Genomic DNA, 16,044 nt, shown 5'->3' with positions numbered 1-16,044 from the left:
TTTTTTTTTTTTTTTTTTTCTTTTGGGTTCAATTTATAAGTGCGTCCCGATTAAGCATGTCTTTGTAAATGTGACATCATTTTGTTCGATTGTTAATTTTTGTTTTTTCAATTTATTATTGAATGCATTTTTTTAATTTGATAAATTAAACTAAATATATTTATCACGCATATCAAATGATGAACATCATGATCATGATAATAGTGATGATTATCTTGAATTCTTTGGAGTTTCTTAATAAGATCTTGTAATTATTATGAATTGTTCAAACTAATCTTTGAACCGACCATGTGCCTTTTCATGAAGGAATATAGTCAGCAATTTTTCTGCGGAGTTCAATACCAACCTATTTGTTTATTCTGCATGCACCACTTTAATTGATGTGTTTTTTTTTTTTCTCTTAACCTTGGTAAAATTATATTTACCCTTATATCTCATATCATATATAAAATTTTACATGAGTTAAATGTTGAAAAAAAAAACATGTCAATGATTTTTTAATTGTAACATTTATAGAATTTTTTTAAAAATTTTTGCAAAATTTAATGTAATATTTATTATTGATTTGTCAATAATACTCTTAGTTATTTGTTGTAGAAATAAAAATATATGAGATGAGATAATAAATTATTAAGGACGTTAGAAAACAAAAATAATAATATCAAAACTAATAAATTTAATTGATTGTTTTGGTATGTATAAAAAGCAAACAAAAAAAATATCAATTAAAAAGAAATAGAGGGAGTATTAAATTAGAGATTGAGATTCAAGCTAGACACCCAAAATTTAACATGAAAGAATCCTGAGAAAAATATTTTTAAGTGTGTTTTAAGAAGAAAAAAAAAAGTTTTAAACATTGCGAATGTAAAAAAAAATGTGTTTATCTTATTAGTAAGTGACTACAAGTTTTTTGCGGAATTAATTATTAGTAAGTTGATTTATACTTTGCACCTTAAACAAAAACAAATCTAAAGTCGTAAATTAAGTGAGTCCTCCTATACATATAAGTTATGTAGTGTAAGTGAATTTCACCACTTATTATTTGTACTAATAGTAGTAGTTGATTATTTACATAAAATGATTATTGATTTGTAAATTTTATTGCAATTATAGATGTTATCTTACTATATTTAACGATTAATAAAACTTCTTATGGTAGCAATTAATTATAGATGATTATGTTTATCTTTTGTAACGTGGGAGTTAAAAACTTGGCAGTTAAGGAAGTAGGGCTTCACGTAGAATCATGTCATGTTACTTTTAACAATTTCTCAAGATATATGGCCAGACAGACATGGAACATAAATTTGTCTAGACAACATCAATAATGTAATTAACATGCGGCTATATTTATGTAAACATCCCATTAGTCAAAACCGTACTATATTAATAGTAATTAGTTGTAACTAGTTAGGTTTGAAAACCCTTCTCACTCCATCATAATTTAAATGATATATATATATATATATATATATATATATACTTTGGATTTAGATTTTTCGTGTGTCTTCACGATTTTGCCTTTTGTGAATAGGTGTCTCATTGGTTTCAGTGGTGTGAGAGTAGTTTAAAAACGATTCTTAATCTCGATTATTAAACAATGTAAGGCTTTTTAATGTAACCGAAAGAATAACATTTTTGTCATGTGAAAAGTGAGTCTAATCATAGGCACATTCTAACACTAAACATGGTCTATCATAGACCGATTCTTAAAAATGTTTAAAACTTCAACAACAAATGTCGTTTTTTAGAAATAGATGATAATGATTATCTTTATTTTTAGGATTAAAATTGTGACTTAAATGATATTCTTTCGATACAAATAAAGGAAAATAAATATGTATCTCGTATCAAATCAATATTAACTGAATTATTATCTTATTTATAAAGATGGAGAGAGTCGTGAACTATTACTCTTGGAGAGTAATGTCGATCGTCGTTAAAATTTCGTATACTTCTTAAATATTGATTCATGGTGGACCACTTATAATGAAGAAGTCAACTCCAAACATATTCTTCAAAGAATATCTTGCTACAAATTATAGTTTTCTTTTGAAGTTTTTTAAAGGAGGTTAGCATCTTCATTACCCTAGATTATTAATCTTTGTTGGCAAAAATATATTAATGGTTCTTTATCTTATTTAGTTATAACAATTATATTTTTTTTTTCATATAGGTCCTTTATTTAAAAATATGTACAAATTAATTATTTTTCATTACAAAATAATGATGTGTCATTGTCTCAGTAGTTTTGCAATTTTTTATTTATTAAACTATATTTTTTATTTTTTATCTTTTAATTAAAAATAATTTTAGTCCTTTTATATTTTACAACGTTATGTAAATCCGTCTTTCTGTTAAATGTAAGCTAACATAATCATTTAATCATCTTATCTGACATATGTATAATGTCAAAAAGAAATCTTCTTCTCCGAAATATGAATGGAGTTAGCGTTCTTCTTCTTCCACATTCCACATAACAATCCATAAATTTATAGAAAAATAAAATATAAACATTCATTCCCACGTTACATATAGTAAAACTGCACAACGTCTTTAAATTTTAGTTCAATTATCAATATCGATATTATCAAATTAGAGTGGATCCGAATTTTAATATAAATATTTTAAAAAATAAACAATCAAAATAAATTTTAAATAAAAAATAAAACATATATTTTCTTTTTTTGTTTATTTGTCATAAATATCACTTATTAATGTTACGTTAAAAACTTCTAAGTATCACTTATTTTGACATCAACTACTTAACTTTTTGCAATATCTTTAGAGTATAATAAAATAATTACTCTAAGAAAAAGTTATGATTGTTAAAGTATATTTATCATATAAATTATTTTTATACTATTATTTAAGATATTTATCATCAGCGGTTATTTATTATTTCACAATTTTCAATATAAATATATATATATATATATATAAAAATAATCAAAAGGTTAAAATAATTAATGTATACATTAATTTTGATGTTTTTTATTAATTTCTTTTATAAATGAGATTAGAGGTAGCGACAACCCACTTATAGTTAAAATCTCTCTTCTTTATCGACGAAAGAAGAATGGTTTATGATATTTTTTGATTGCACAATCACCCTTCTAAATTAGTTTTTCTTATTTATTTAAACAAATAGTTTACACATAGATTTAATTTTTCTTACATGCAATATTATTTGGTGTATCGTCTTATTACAATATTTGTTTGGTTCAAATCAACATATTAAATTCAATTGATTTTAGAATTGTCAACGTTACAAATCTACATTCATAAATATTCCAAATACTTTGATTTGATCACAATTATAGACAATTTGTTATTTTATAATATTAATTTGGATGTCTTACATTTGTTTGCAAATTTATCCTTTTCTATTTTAGTAATTTTAAATTTGTATTGTTCCATATTGATATATTCTACCTATTTAAATAAATAAATAAATAAATATCAATTTTTAGTTTAAAAAACAACACAATTAACCAGTATTATGTCATTTGGAGTATTTTAAAGCCAGAAGTCAATATACGATCCTAAGTGACCATGTGTCAACTGGTCAATCCTATTACTAAAGAGACACCGGGAAAAGCATATTAGAAAACGTTGACACAAACCCATTACCTTTAATGAACTATTCAATGGTTCTATAAAAAGGGTAACGTACTATTTAGGCATGAACCTACAATCTTCAAGAGTTTGTGGAGTATGCAGTGGTAAACATTAATTATCAACGCAATGGAACAGTAATTCCAGATGATAAAAAGCGTGCAACATAATATTTGCATGTTTTCTACTCCCTATGATGTCAAACTCAAAAAATGCCACAAAACTATTCCAAAATACAGTCTGCATAGGTTCAATAGTCACCCGAACAAATCGTCGTCGTCATCCTCATCAGCATTGCTTGGATTACTGTCTGATCTTCCGCTTAGTGTATTCTCTTTTCCATTTTCCTTAGCAGCTGGAGGTCGTTCACTACTACTTACAGGTGAGTATGCCCAGGCTGATCCAACTTTGACAGATAAGGATTCTCCATAAAGGTCGTCATAAATCCCAGTTTTCACGGGGGTTTTGATCTTTTTTAGGACTTCTTGTAGTTTATCAGTCACCCCTTTTTGGGACGAATCTGCCTCCTTGACAGAGGACTGCTCTTTCCCCTTTGGAATTAAAGTAATTTGTACAAGAGATTCATATTTACCGACAAGACTTCCTTCCTTAACACCAACTGGACCAGGTTCTGTTTCTACATCTACACCATCTGAAATTCCAACAACTTGAACTAATTCTCCCCCAACTTGATCTCTGAAGGAAACTCTTGTCTTCTTAATTCTCTTAGCAGCTCTTTCCGATTGGTAATCCTTGTTTTTGCCACTTGCTGAACTACCTAGCTCATTAGATTTGGACACTAGATCTGACTTGTTGATGCCGTAACGATTCAGCAACGTATTATAAGTAACAACAGCTTCTTCATCTGATGGGTCAGGAGGTGGTGGGAAATTAATCTCCGTGGGTGGTGGAGGACGAGGGAAAAGAGCTGCATCATTTTTTCTTAATATGTATACTCTTGTGGATGCAGCAAACCGCAATGATTGTCCCACTTCAAACTCAACTGGTGAATCCTTGGTCAATCGCTCATTTGCGACAAAGGTACCATGAGCAGATCCCAAATCAATTACATATACGCTGAAATAAAATGAAAAAATGTTCAAGCTAATAAAATCACAGCTTGCCAGGAAATCATCACTCCTAAATCACCAAGACATATTTAGTTTAATAACTAAAATCGCTGAAGTGGTTCCTTAGTCATCTGTAATTAATTTTTATGAATAACTGATTAACAAGAATTGGTATGGTTTGCTACTTTAGTTTTGATAAGATAAAAATGGTGTCATTTGATCCATCCAAGTAATAGATGCAAGCTATTAGAAAAAGGCTTTAGTTTCTGCTGTTCTTATTGCATACTTACTTTTGAGACAAATTATTTAGAATATGTAACTCAGAAAGAAAATGACATAATATAGAGAAGTATTGCATCCATTCCAGTAATATAAAAGGAAAGCCTGCAGCATGTTCTAACCTCCCATTCTTGTGAGGAATGACTGCAGCATGTTGGCGAGAGACAGATTGATGATCAAGCACAAAATCACAAGTCTGGATTTGCCTCCCAAATATATGTCTCCGTCTGTCCAGATTAATCCGATCTAACACCTGACCATCCTTCATAACTTCCAGGTAAAAAACACCTGGCCGCGGCTCAATCGCCCAATCTGGTGGCTGCCACGTCGACTGCCCTCCTCCAATCTGAGTTGCCTGCTGACTCTGCCCCAACAACGGGGCAGCCTCCACTCCCACAGCTTTGTGGGAAGCATATTGCTGTTGATGCTGAGATTGGTGAACAGAACTCTGGTGAGACTGTGAATAACCAACTACTTTACTAGAAGACTGAGCAACATTTCTTGAAGATGAATTGACAGAAACGGAGAACGGTTCCAAATTCTCAGCTTTCTTAAACCTATCAAGACCTGATGTTCTTCCATACATTCTCTTTAAATTACACTTAATGAATGAGCTCCCTTAACTATGAGCTCACAAATAAGTTGCATCACAATGTCACAATGACTCCAAATCTTAATAACATGCTATTAAGCTCTCTTTGCACAAACCCTAAAAACAATTTGGGATAAAAAAGAATTAAAAAAACATACCTTGTAAGTAAGTAAGTAAAAGGAGTGACATTAACACATCACAACATAGAAATTGACTCAAAAGAAAATAAGCAATACATAATGATTATAAGATAAATGGGTAACAAAAGATGAAAAAACCTGAACTATTCTACCCTAGAATAAGAATATACTATTAATCTTCTAGAAAATTGGGGATAAATCTAGCACGTGATAGAATTATAATATTAGCAATTAAAAAGCAAATTGCAAGTGTAATTTCAAAGTTAGAATTGAAATACAGAAAAAAAATATTGATCGGGGAAATGAGGAGTTAGAGAATCGCACCGATTAGGGTTTTAGAAACGCTGCGTCTTTGAGAAGCGGAGCAGAGAGAGACACAGAAAGAAAGATGCTGAATTCAATTTTAGTTTGTAAATATTTTTATGTTATGATATTACTATACTCTCCTCCGTCTAGAGGAAATGACAATCTTATCCACGACATTTTTATTAGTAAACCACACTTTTTGTGTTTTAAGAGTGTAAGTCATTATAAAATTAGTATCCTACTTATCTAAATATTGAAGTTAGTCCTTCAATTATCAAAACTTCAATTAATTTAATTATGGTGTTTTAGAGCCTTTAATAGTATTTTAATAAATTATTAAAATAAAATTGTGAACAGCTATTTGTTAGAGACTTTAGAATTAAAAATTTATTTATTATATTGATATAATCGACTTAATATGATTTTTTTTTAATTGATAACTAAGTTAATTAATTTAATACAAGGATTTTTTTTTATTAAGTACAATATATTTTTTTAGTTCTTTATTTTAATACGAGGTTTTTTTTTTATTAAGGACAATATATTTTTTGAGGTCTGTATATTAAGCAAAATTTTATTTATTCTTAGTGTCTAAAGTTGTTTCTTTAGTGGTCTTATATTTAGATTGATTATTGTCATGTGTTTTGCTCATATGGTGTGAGACTTAAATGATAATATTAAATATCCTTAAGTCTTAATTTATTTTGTCATAGGTTTGAATTTGAGACTCGGAATTAATTATGATGAAATTTATTATATTTTTCAAAAAGAAAAAAAATTATAATATTACATTAACAACAACAAAAATTCAATAAATTACAAAATCTATAAATTTAGAAATATGGTTATGCTTCTCACCCATTTTCTTCCCTAATTTCTTCCAAACTCTAAACTTAAAATTTTGGTTTTCTCTAATTTTCATGTGGTATCTTATTTCTACTTTATATTTTTTCCCAAATTTTCTCCTCCTTAATTTATTCTTTTCCAAATTTTTGTTGCTCCATTTTTTTCTAAGGACGTTTTTAATATTAAGTTATATAATTTTGTTTATGTTATATGAAAAAAATATTTTGAATTTTGACTGCTATTATAAATAAAAGTTAGTTACTTTTGAATCGTTTAATGTACGTAGTTGAACATTTGACATTAAAAAGAGAAAATTTAATATATTTAACTTGTATTTTTTTTAAATTTAAAAAATTAATTATATTTAATTAATTTTCTTAATAATTATAAAAGTAATTTTTTTAATGTATAATAGTAATCGGAAGGAATATCTTTCAGAAAAACAGTCTCTAAGAATTTTGGGAAATCAAGCCAAAACAGTGTCTAAGAATTTTGGGACCTTAAGCCAAAAAAGTTAAAAAGACTTCATAATATATTAAACTATTTTTTATAATAATATTTTACTGTTGTATATAGGCTTTAGTGAGTAAACAACTATTAAATTTTGAAAAGTTATGGATACCTAAGTCTTTGAAAAGGTAATAAAAATTTCCAAAAGTATAACCAATAATAACAATTTATATACTTGTTACTCTACCAAAAGAGTATGATGTACCTTTTTCTATGTCCGATGATTCATTTCTAAATATATTAGTTTTGTTAATTTAAATGTTTGATGCAGTGGTAAAAGGGTCTGTAAAGCAAATGTAAATCTTTTTGTAAATGTTCAGCGAGTCATAAGATTTCTCTATTTTAGATTAAGATATCGTCTTCTTACTATAAAGTTCATTTCAATATATATAAATGTGTGGAGATTCATTACCTCCAGAATTAATTATGAGATTAGTTACTCCACTTAATAACTTCATATAAAGAATGAATTTTATTTTTCCATTTTGTCATCATCTTTGCAAACCTGAAAATCACTTTCAATGGGCTGATTTATTTTTATTCAATAATAAAAGGCTGAATTACTACAACTGTTTATATTGATTTTACTTGTTTATAAGCTAATTAGTTTTCCTTTTGATCTTAGTTGTTTATAAGCTAATTAGTTTTTCTTTTCATGTTTAATTCGCATGGACCAAGTCAGATATTTAATTTTTGCATATATTGTGAGCCAAGTGCCAAATATGTTGGTATTTTTTTAATTTTAACTTAATGTTATTAACGTTCATCTTATATACTAAAAAACAGGATAGAAGAAAAATGCTATGTTAGAAAATCAACACAAACTTAAACTTTATGACATTGTTTCTTTTTTATTTAACAGAATTTATATGACATTGTTAAAAAGCCATAATACTATGAATGTGTTTCATATTCTAACAAATCAATCAACAAGAAATTGAAGTATGGTGCTTCATGTCATGGCCTTCTAAGGGGATTAAAAAAAAAAAAAACATCTTCATTGTTATGACTGTCATCTGTCACAATCTTAAAATATATGAGTATACTACATACATGTTGCTGACCCCAGTGATAAGCAGTCAACTATGCACAACAAACAAAAATTGGAACTGCCAGTAACTGCTGTTACAATGAGTATCTTCTGCCAAAGTAATGGTTATGTACAATGGAACAATCAGGTATTCTCTCCTATGAGTAATCTATTTTGAAGACAAAACTTGGTAGCGAGTCAACCAATGAGCACAATTTCCAGCATCATTCTAATTCAGATCAAAGTTCCACTGATATTCAATGAAGTTAGGATTTCCATGTAATCCATAGAGAGACATCACAATCACATGAACCTTATAATTTGATGCATCATATATTCGAGTCAAAGTACGTGAATGGAACCGACACTTGTGCTGACATGATATCAGCTAGCTCCCATGTTTAAGTCTCATTTGCTATCTAGGTAAAAGCTCCTTCTCAGCTAGACTAAAGGTCACTTTAAGACGTTCCTGCAGATTTTGTAGAATGTTCTTTGTAATCCTTTTCTGATTCTTTGTGCTTTTCAGCCATTCAATACCAAATAATACTAGCACTCTACACCCTTTTGCTTTTGGGGGTAAATCCTCTATTTGGTAGCGAAGGTGTATCTGTGGCATAAAGGTGACTGTTAGAACAGCAACTCTGGTTCAAAAGAAAAAACTGATAAAATAAAAACAAAGAATATAGGAGATTTGATTGCAGAGTTCGATCAATTATTCTTATGTCTCCGACTGCAAAGGGACTACAATGTCTTTCTATTATTCAAGTTTGTGGTTATAGATTGCAACTTGTGTTTAAATACTACGGTTCAGTAATCTATGAGTCATACTTATCAATAACTATGAGTCATGCTCAAAAGAGACATAACAGATAAATCATAGAACACAAAGATATAGAATCACACAATGTAAGTCTATAAACAAGATAAAATTGGTCACTCACATTGAAATGATCACCAAGAGGAACACCGTGAAGATTCATAACCTCTTCCACAAGCCAACCCTTTCCATCCGAAAGGAGAGATCTTTGCTGAGTACTTGTCACTTCGCCTTTATAACTTGAAACATGCTTCTCAAATTTGTAATATACTGCCCTCTCTGAAATATCACAGTTCTCTGATACCCAAGGGGTATAAGAGTAATTAAGACAACCGGAGTTTTCCATGACCCGGCGGTCAACCTCACCCCCACTAAATATCTCCATGAGGAAATTTGCCTATAATAAGTAAAGGAAAATAACTTTAATCAGACTAACATTCGGAATATTGTACTAAAAATTGAATAAGGAACTGATAATTTGCATTGCAGTGGACGAGCACGAGCCCTTATGTGCGCTAGGAGAGAGAAAGAGAGATTACAGGAATTGGAAGTGAACAAGAATAAATCTCAGACATGCTGACATCATCCACGACAAGGAAGGGGCAACTGTCTTCACTAATAAGGCTTTTGGTTTCAGATTCTTCTTCAACAAACTTCACCTTCTGTTCAGGACTCAAAGATCTAGCCTTCCATAGAGCCATGATCGTCCTATATCACCACCAAAATAGTTTCTAAATAACAGTATATCTTTCATATTACTATCTATATTACCTTTGCAGATTATTTCTTAGTAATATAAATATATCATGCCAGTGTTTAAGTTACATGAGCCAGAAAAGTTTGCAAAACTAGGGAAACATATTTGGCAGTTATATAATTCACCCACCAAAGCCAAAGTGGAGAACAGAGACAGTTGGAAAGCAACCACTTTTTAAAAAAATGATAATCAAATATAGTAGGAAGCAAACACTATCAGATATTTCCACATAACAAAAAGCTCATGTTTTTCGGTTCATGTACTGTACAAATAATTACAGGACAGCGCAATTGTTGTCACCGTGAAATCAAAATATCATGCCTTTTCTTGCCATTTCGTCACTAAGCAATTTGAACTTGTATTAGTATGACAGAGTAATACAAAAAAAGAGAATTTCACAGAAACAAACTATGCAAATTAATTTGACACCATGTTGTTAGCAAGTTAGCTACAAACTTTCATGATGAGGTGACAGGGTTTTAGTGTTGTTTTTGAGTAATAGCTACACACAAAATTCAGCAAAATATTTATTAGGCTATCCAGATATGAATCAACCAATGCTGACATCTTTAACACAATGCATTTTCAGAACAACCTCAAAGGACTAGACTCAAAACACACACAAAAAATGTTAATCAAAACGGAAATTGGAAATATATAAGAAACAAACAGTTATAGAAAACATGATAGATTTTTGTACAGGTGACAGATATGTATATACAAGAAACTAGTTCCTAAGTTATTATAAAACGACTATTATCTACCTGTGTGCGACACCGAAAGATACAAAGGACTGGAAATGGAACTTTAGCCTTCCTTGTTCATCTTGTGTTTTTGCACCATGCCGTGCATCCCCGCCTCTACCCTGCCGAAGAGTTATGACAATTATTGGACTCCCCATTGATGAAAATGTTGGAGGAATAACCTGGATTTCTTCAATATCCTCCCAAAGAAAAAAGAATTTTGTTTTCTTTCCAAACAAATTTGCATGGAATCCAATTATTCTTGCTGATAGAAAGAGGCGGCCCTGCAGAGAAACATTGGCAATTTGATGAGATAATAATAAAGAAAGATGCACCAGAAAATTCCAAAATTGAAAAAATAACCACGAATTTTAACATCACATAACATAATAAAGTAAACCACACCTGCAGGGGCATTTTTCTTTTCAAATGACAGGTGAAGTCATTGATGAGAAATTCCTCAGGTGGAAGCACAAAGAGTTTCTGGAACGCCGAATTAGTTTGAGGAGACCGCAAATTAATCTACATTTTGAAAAGAAAAAAAACAAGAAAAACCATAAGAAAGGTAACATAACAGGAGTCCGAAATAGATAAGACAAGTGTTTTACATACCTTCTTCCCAACCTCTTTTTCCATTTTATTTAAATAGTCTTTTGCTACATTGCCACCTCTAGTGTTGTCCAGGAAAATTCTCAAGTGCAACTTAGACTGACACGCCAAAGCTAACTTTCCTTCAAGAGGAACCCATATATCAGCAAGATCTGATATGTTTGCTTTTAGAAAATTAATTTCAGCGTGCCCTAGACATGTAGTTGCATCAAAAGGTCCATCAAAATCATAAACTTCCACATCCAGCACCGAAGGAGGATCATCCATTGCATCAAACTCAAATATTTCTGTAAACATATAAAATGCTCTTTAACAAAATCAATTAATCAAGTATGGTATATATTCAGTTTATTCAGAGGTTTATATTCAAGTTATAAAGAAAGAAAATAATAAATGATGGCATGATATTCACCGTTCCATAAAGGATCAGATTTCTGGAATTTGATTGAACTGGTTCTTACTTTTCCATTGCAAGTAAACACCACATATGGGTCAGAGAACCCACCAGAGTCAACAGAAGCTAAATTGCTTCCTTCAATCAAGGCAACAGTTAATAACCACCCATCTCCTTGTGCTTTGATTCCATGATCGCTACCTAATATTGAGTACCAAAAAATCAGCATAAACAAAGACACAAGATCGTCAAGTTAAGTAAATACGCAAGAGACTAGAAAGAAACATATCATGGTTGATCCATTAATAGCAATACTAAGTCAGAGACAAAAAGGAAAGCCAGATTTTTGAAATGTTAAGTATATAATTCAATCAGCGTGCATTACCCTTTCGTGCTCTGGCTTTTATGAAGCGTGAGATTAAACCCAGCATGCGTTCACCTTGAAGAACCAAGACAGCACAAACAACAAATTCACCTATTGAATCTGGCAAGTCAAGCCCTGCAAACTCAAGCCCTTGAATTGTACTCGGAGAAGCAAGCCATAGGTGGACAAGCACATATAACCCTATGAAAACCGTTGAGACTACCGTGAAATTAGCAAAATACTGTACAGCCAGCTTCCAATCTGACTGCGGCTCTGCTTGTAACGATGCCAAAGCTTGTTCCTTACTGGAATTAAGTTCCGTCAGATCAAAGGGTTTAACATTCTGAGCTAACAACCCGGCATACTGTTCAAAACTTTCCTTCATACCTTGCCGAGCCCCGTTTTCTATCACTCCTTTCATCATGGTGCTCTGTAGAAAATTCATTCGCCATGATATAACCAGATGTGAACACTGCTCTCCTGATGGCAACTCAGGTCCAGGTGTGATAATATAGAGCACTTCGGTCCTAAAGGTGCTTCCATACACAACATCAGGAGTACTGACACTGACTAGAACGGCAAAGTTCTTCCCGTCGGCTTTTAAATATGTGTGTTCCTCAAAGGCTTTGACCGCCTTGATTAATTTACTGGGAGCCTTGACGTAAGTGACTAACCTTTTGAAGCTCTCCCCACCGTTCTCAAACTTCCAAGGTCCGATTTGTAAGTCTGTACTACCCTGTACATCTGCCAATGACTTGAGAAAATCTGAATCAGAAGAAAATAGTAAAATGTTCAAGTCTTCTGGTGCGATAATATAATGTTGATCAACAAACAACCCTCCTGGTAAATTGCTCGGAATTTCACTTCCTTGATCTGCAGACTGCATTTTCTTCATAGCTTCTTCAAAAGTCTCATCCAAGGACTGATCCTCGATCTTGACCTCACTAACTTCCACTTTACTAATTTCAGATTGGTCTGAATCAATGCTTCTACGCAATGGGGTTGATGATGAAAAATCAGAACTCTTATTAAAGATATAAGCAATTCTTCCTGTGAGTGTTTTCTGTGGACCGGTTTTTTCATCCTTAGTAGAAGTAACTTCTTCTCTTACAGGAGAAGATGAGATTGAATATCTAGTGGAAGAAGACCTTGAAGGTGATTCCATAGGAGAATCAGCAATTTTTCTTGGATGGAATACTAGATCTCCATTAACATTTGACTCAACTGATGCAGTATTCTGCAAAAAGTATATGCTCAAACGAACCTCACCTGCCGGGAAGAAAAAAAACACCAGAATTTTAAGTTCAAAATATCAGCAAAATGATGGTTCATATATTAATGTTCACAGTTAGTAATAGTATGCATATTATTTTTCAAAAGACTCGAGGTTCCCCTTAACCTTTACTATCCATAGTCTCAAATTTAGACACAAACAATCAGTCATACAATTTAAGTTCAAAACCAATATAACAACAGCACAAATTTAAGTCAATAAAATAAGAGTAAAACCCTCATTTGATCCTAGAAAGATTTTCAAAACATCTACTTGATTCTCGAAAGATTATCGCATCAATTTGTTCCTTGAATGAAATCTTTTGACATAAAGTAGTTTAAAAATAACTGCTTTTTCATAACCATTTATAGGTACCAAGTATTCACTGCCACTTAGCAGTGATTAACCTCGGTGGGAGAACCTATTGGGCACACAGGTGGATTCTATCCTCCCAACCAGATTTTCTCCATATGCAAGCGTCTGAGATCGAACCTCTAAAGACTTTCTTAAGATGCCCAAGTTCTTTAGCACTTGGACCCACCAAAGTTGGTAAAATAATTGCTAACTGATGCCAAGAACAAATTGATGTCATACAATAACATTGAAGACCAATCTCACAGGGCTAATCCTAGGAGAACTAAACTAAGGTTTACATACAAAATAAGTAAACAATAAAACTTCTAGTTGAGCAAGGAAATAAAAAATAAAATAAAAAAACATGGCCAAACAAATGCAAACTAATTAAACAATAAACTATTGAATGAAGTAGATAAAAATAAAAATAAGAAAAGTTGAATTAAGCAGCACAAACACACCAGATTCCCTGTTCTTGGACTTCTTGCCTTTTGGTTGCAAAGAGTACCAAGCAGTGCCAAGGGATTTGATCTCCTCATCAAAAACAAGTGACATAGGAACTTTAAGTTGACCAACAAAGTCATCAATTAAGAACTTATCTTCATCCATAACAGAAATTACCAATTCTTCACTAAGATCATCCACCTTAAAGCTAAACTCTTCATCCCATTTAGGATTCAAATTTTTCTTAATCACTTTGGTTCTAAACCTTTGTTTTCCCAACTGTAACCTCACATATGGATCACTCAGACCATTAGGATCCGTCGGTGGCAAATCCTTTGCCTCAATCACACGAACCACAAGCTTCATTATTCAAACAAAAAAACTCAAAAGGGTACCAAAAATTTGAAGTCAAAGACTAAAAAAGTCAACTTTATCTTTCAACTTGACAACCCAGAAGATTTTTTCAAAGGGGCAATGCAGTTTATGCAAAAGGAGAAGAAAATAAGTAGTGAACATTAAATGGGTGAGAACAAAGAATGAATGGAAAACTAAGAATTAAGAAACAAAAATATCTCAATAGATGTGAAATTTTTCAGTGAAGAGATGAATAAGAAGAGAAAATGAATCATAAATATTGAATCTGTGAAAGAAATGGCGTGGAAACTGATGATCTGTGATAAAATTAATTCAAAAATCAAAATGATTGAATACTTTTGAAAGAAGAAGAGAGAAGGAGTAAAAAATTGTCAACCAAATAAGAAAGAGAGAAATTATATTTTTTTTATGAAGATAAAAAAAAATTTAGAGTAAATAATGAGAGAAGAGAAATTGATAAAGACTCAAAAAATTGAATGGAAATGATTGAGGGGTTTGAAGAATGGAAAAAATTGGATACGAAATAAGGAAAAAATATCATAGTACTTTAATTCACTCTTTTCAATAAGCAAAACAGAAATTGACAAGCAAAGGTTTCTCTTTTATTAATGAAAAAAAGTAAATATACTTTTTCTTTTTTGCTTATATCTTTTTATGAAATAAAATTAGGTTCAGGACAATATATAGCCAGAATCTGATTTGTTGAATCTAACATGTAACATAATAGATATTGACCAATCCATTAAAGTTCAATTTTATTTATATTTAATATATAAATTTATGAATACTAAACTATATATATATATTATCAATTGCCATCGTGATGTCAAAGTTAAGTTTGACATTAAATCGCATCCATTCAATATATTTAATCCAAAGGTCAAAAGTAATTGAGATTTGTTTTACCCTATTCCCTTAAATAACATATGTTTTTATATTTTAGATTAATTGTAGTTTTAATTCTTTTATTTTTGTTAATTTATGCATAAATTGATATCTTTATTTTAAAATCTGATAATTTTTTTTTTTAATTAAAAATTGGTGATAATATAAAATGACTAACACTTGTGAGATTGCAATAAAATTATCTACAAATTTTAGTTTTAATTAATATATTTAAATAATTCTATATCATAAAATTATATGTTTTGTCATTTAAAAGATTACTTCTTTATTTTTTAATTAAAAATAAACAAAGAATAAAAACTGTTATAATTTTTTAATATAGAGATCAATTTTGAGAATTATTGATAATCCAAAATCAATTTTATAAATTAATAAAAATAAATAAATCAAAACTTAATTAAGACTATTTTATGGGATACATTCCCTTGCGTGGAAGGGGATAAACTATATACTATTAGATAATTATTTCATGCTGTCTTTTTGTTTATCTATATTTATGTGCTTGACCATACATTTTTATTTTATTTTAAAAGAAGCATGTGTATAATTGTATATGATTCTTTTATGTTATTTTCATGGCAGTGTACTATTGTGAATTTATTTTTTTGATAATACTA

At 30.5% G+C, this 16,044-nt stretch overlaps 2 protein-coding genes across 2 annotated transcripts; both read right to left on the bottom strand.

Moving 5' to 3' along the window:
- Positions 1-3,654: 3,654 nt before the first annotated feature.
- LOC101498202 (protein phosphatase 1 regulatory inhibitor subunit PPP1R8 homolog) lies at positions 3,655-6,157 on the bottom strand. The gene is made up of 3 exons (XM_004486316.4): positions 6,024-6,157; positions 5,090-5,676; positions 3,655-4,695 (listed from the first exon to the last, which is right to left on the bottom strand). The coding sequence occupies exons 2-3, from the start codon at positions 5,551-5,553 to the stop codon at positions 3,876-3,878; spliced, it is 1,284 nt and encodes a 427-aa protein (XP_004486373.1). The 5' UTR covers positions 5,554-5,676; positions 6,024-6,157; the 3' UTR covers positions 3,655-3,875.
- A 2,180-nt stretch (positions 6,158-8,337) lies between these two features.
- On the bottom strand, positions 8,338-14,935 carry LOC101497884 (C2 and GRAM domain-containing protein At1g03370-like). The gene is made up of 9 exons (XM_012714527.3): positions 14,164-14,935; positions 12,097-13,344; positions 11,730-11,912; positions 11,321-11,604; positions 11,114-11,230; positions 10,730-10,992; positions 9,748-9,916; positions 9,333-9,605; positions 8,338-8,998 (listed from the first exon to the last, which is right to left on the bottom strand). Exons 1-9 carry the CDS (start codon positions 14,510-14,512, stop codon positions 8,807-8,809), a joined length of 3,078 nt encoding a protein of 1,025 aa, XP_012569981.1. The 5' UTR covers positions 14,513-14,935; the 3' UTR covers positions 8,338-8,806.
- Between the last annotated feature and the right edge of the window lie 1,109 nt (positions 14,936-16,044).

Source organism: Cicer arietinum, chromosome 1, assembly GCF_000331145.2.
Source record: "Cicer arietinum cultivar CDC Frontier isolate Library 1 chromosome 1, Cicar.CDCFrontier_v2.0, whole genome shotgun sequence".
NCBI lineage: Eukaryota > Viridiplantae > Streptophyta > Magnoliopsida > Fabales > Fabaceae > Cicer > Cicer arietinum.
Note: the sequence above shows the minus strand (reverse complement) of the source record. Positions and strands in the feature narration are given on the sequence as shown.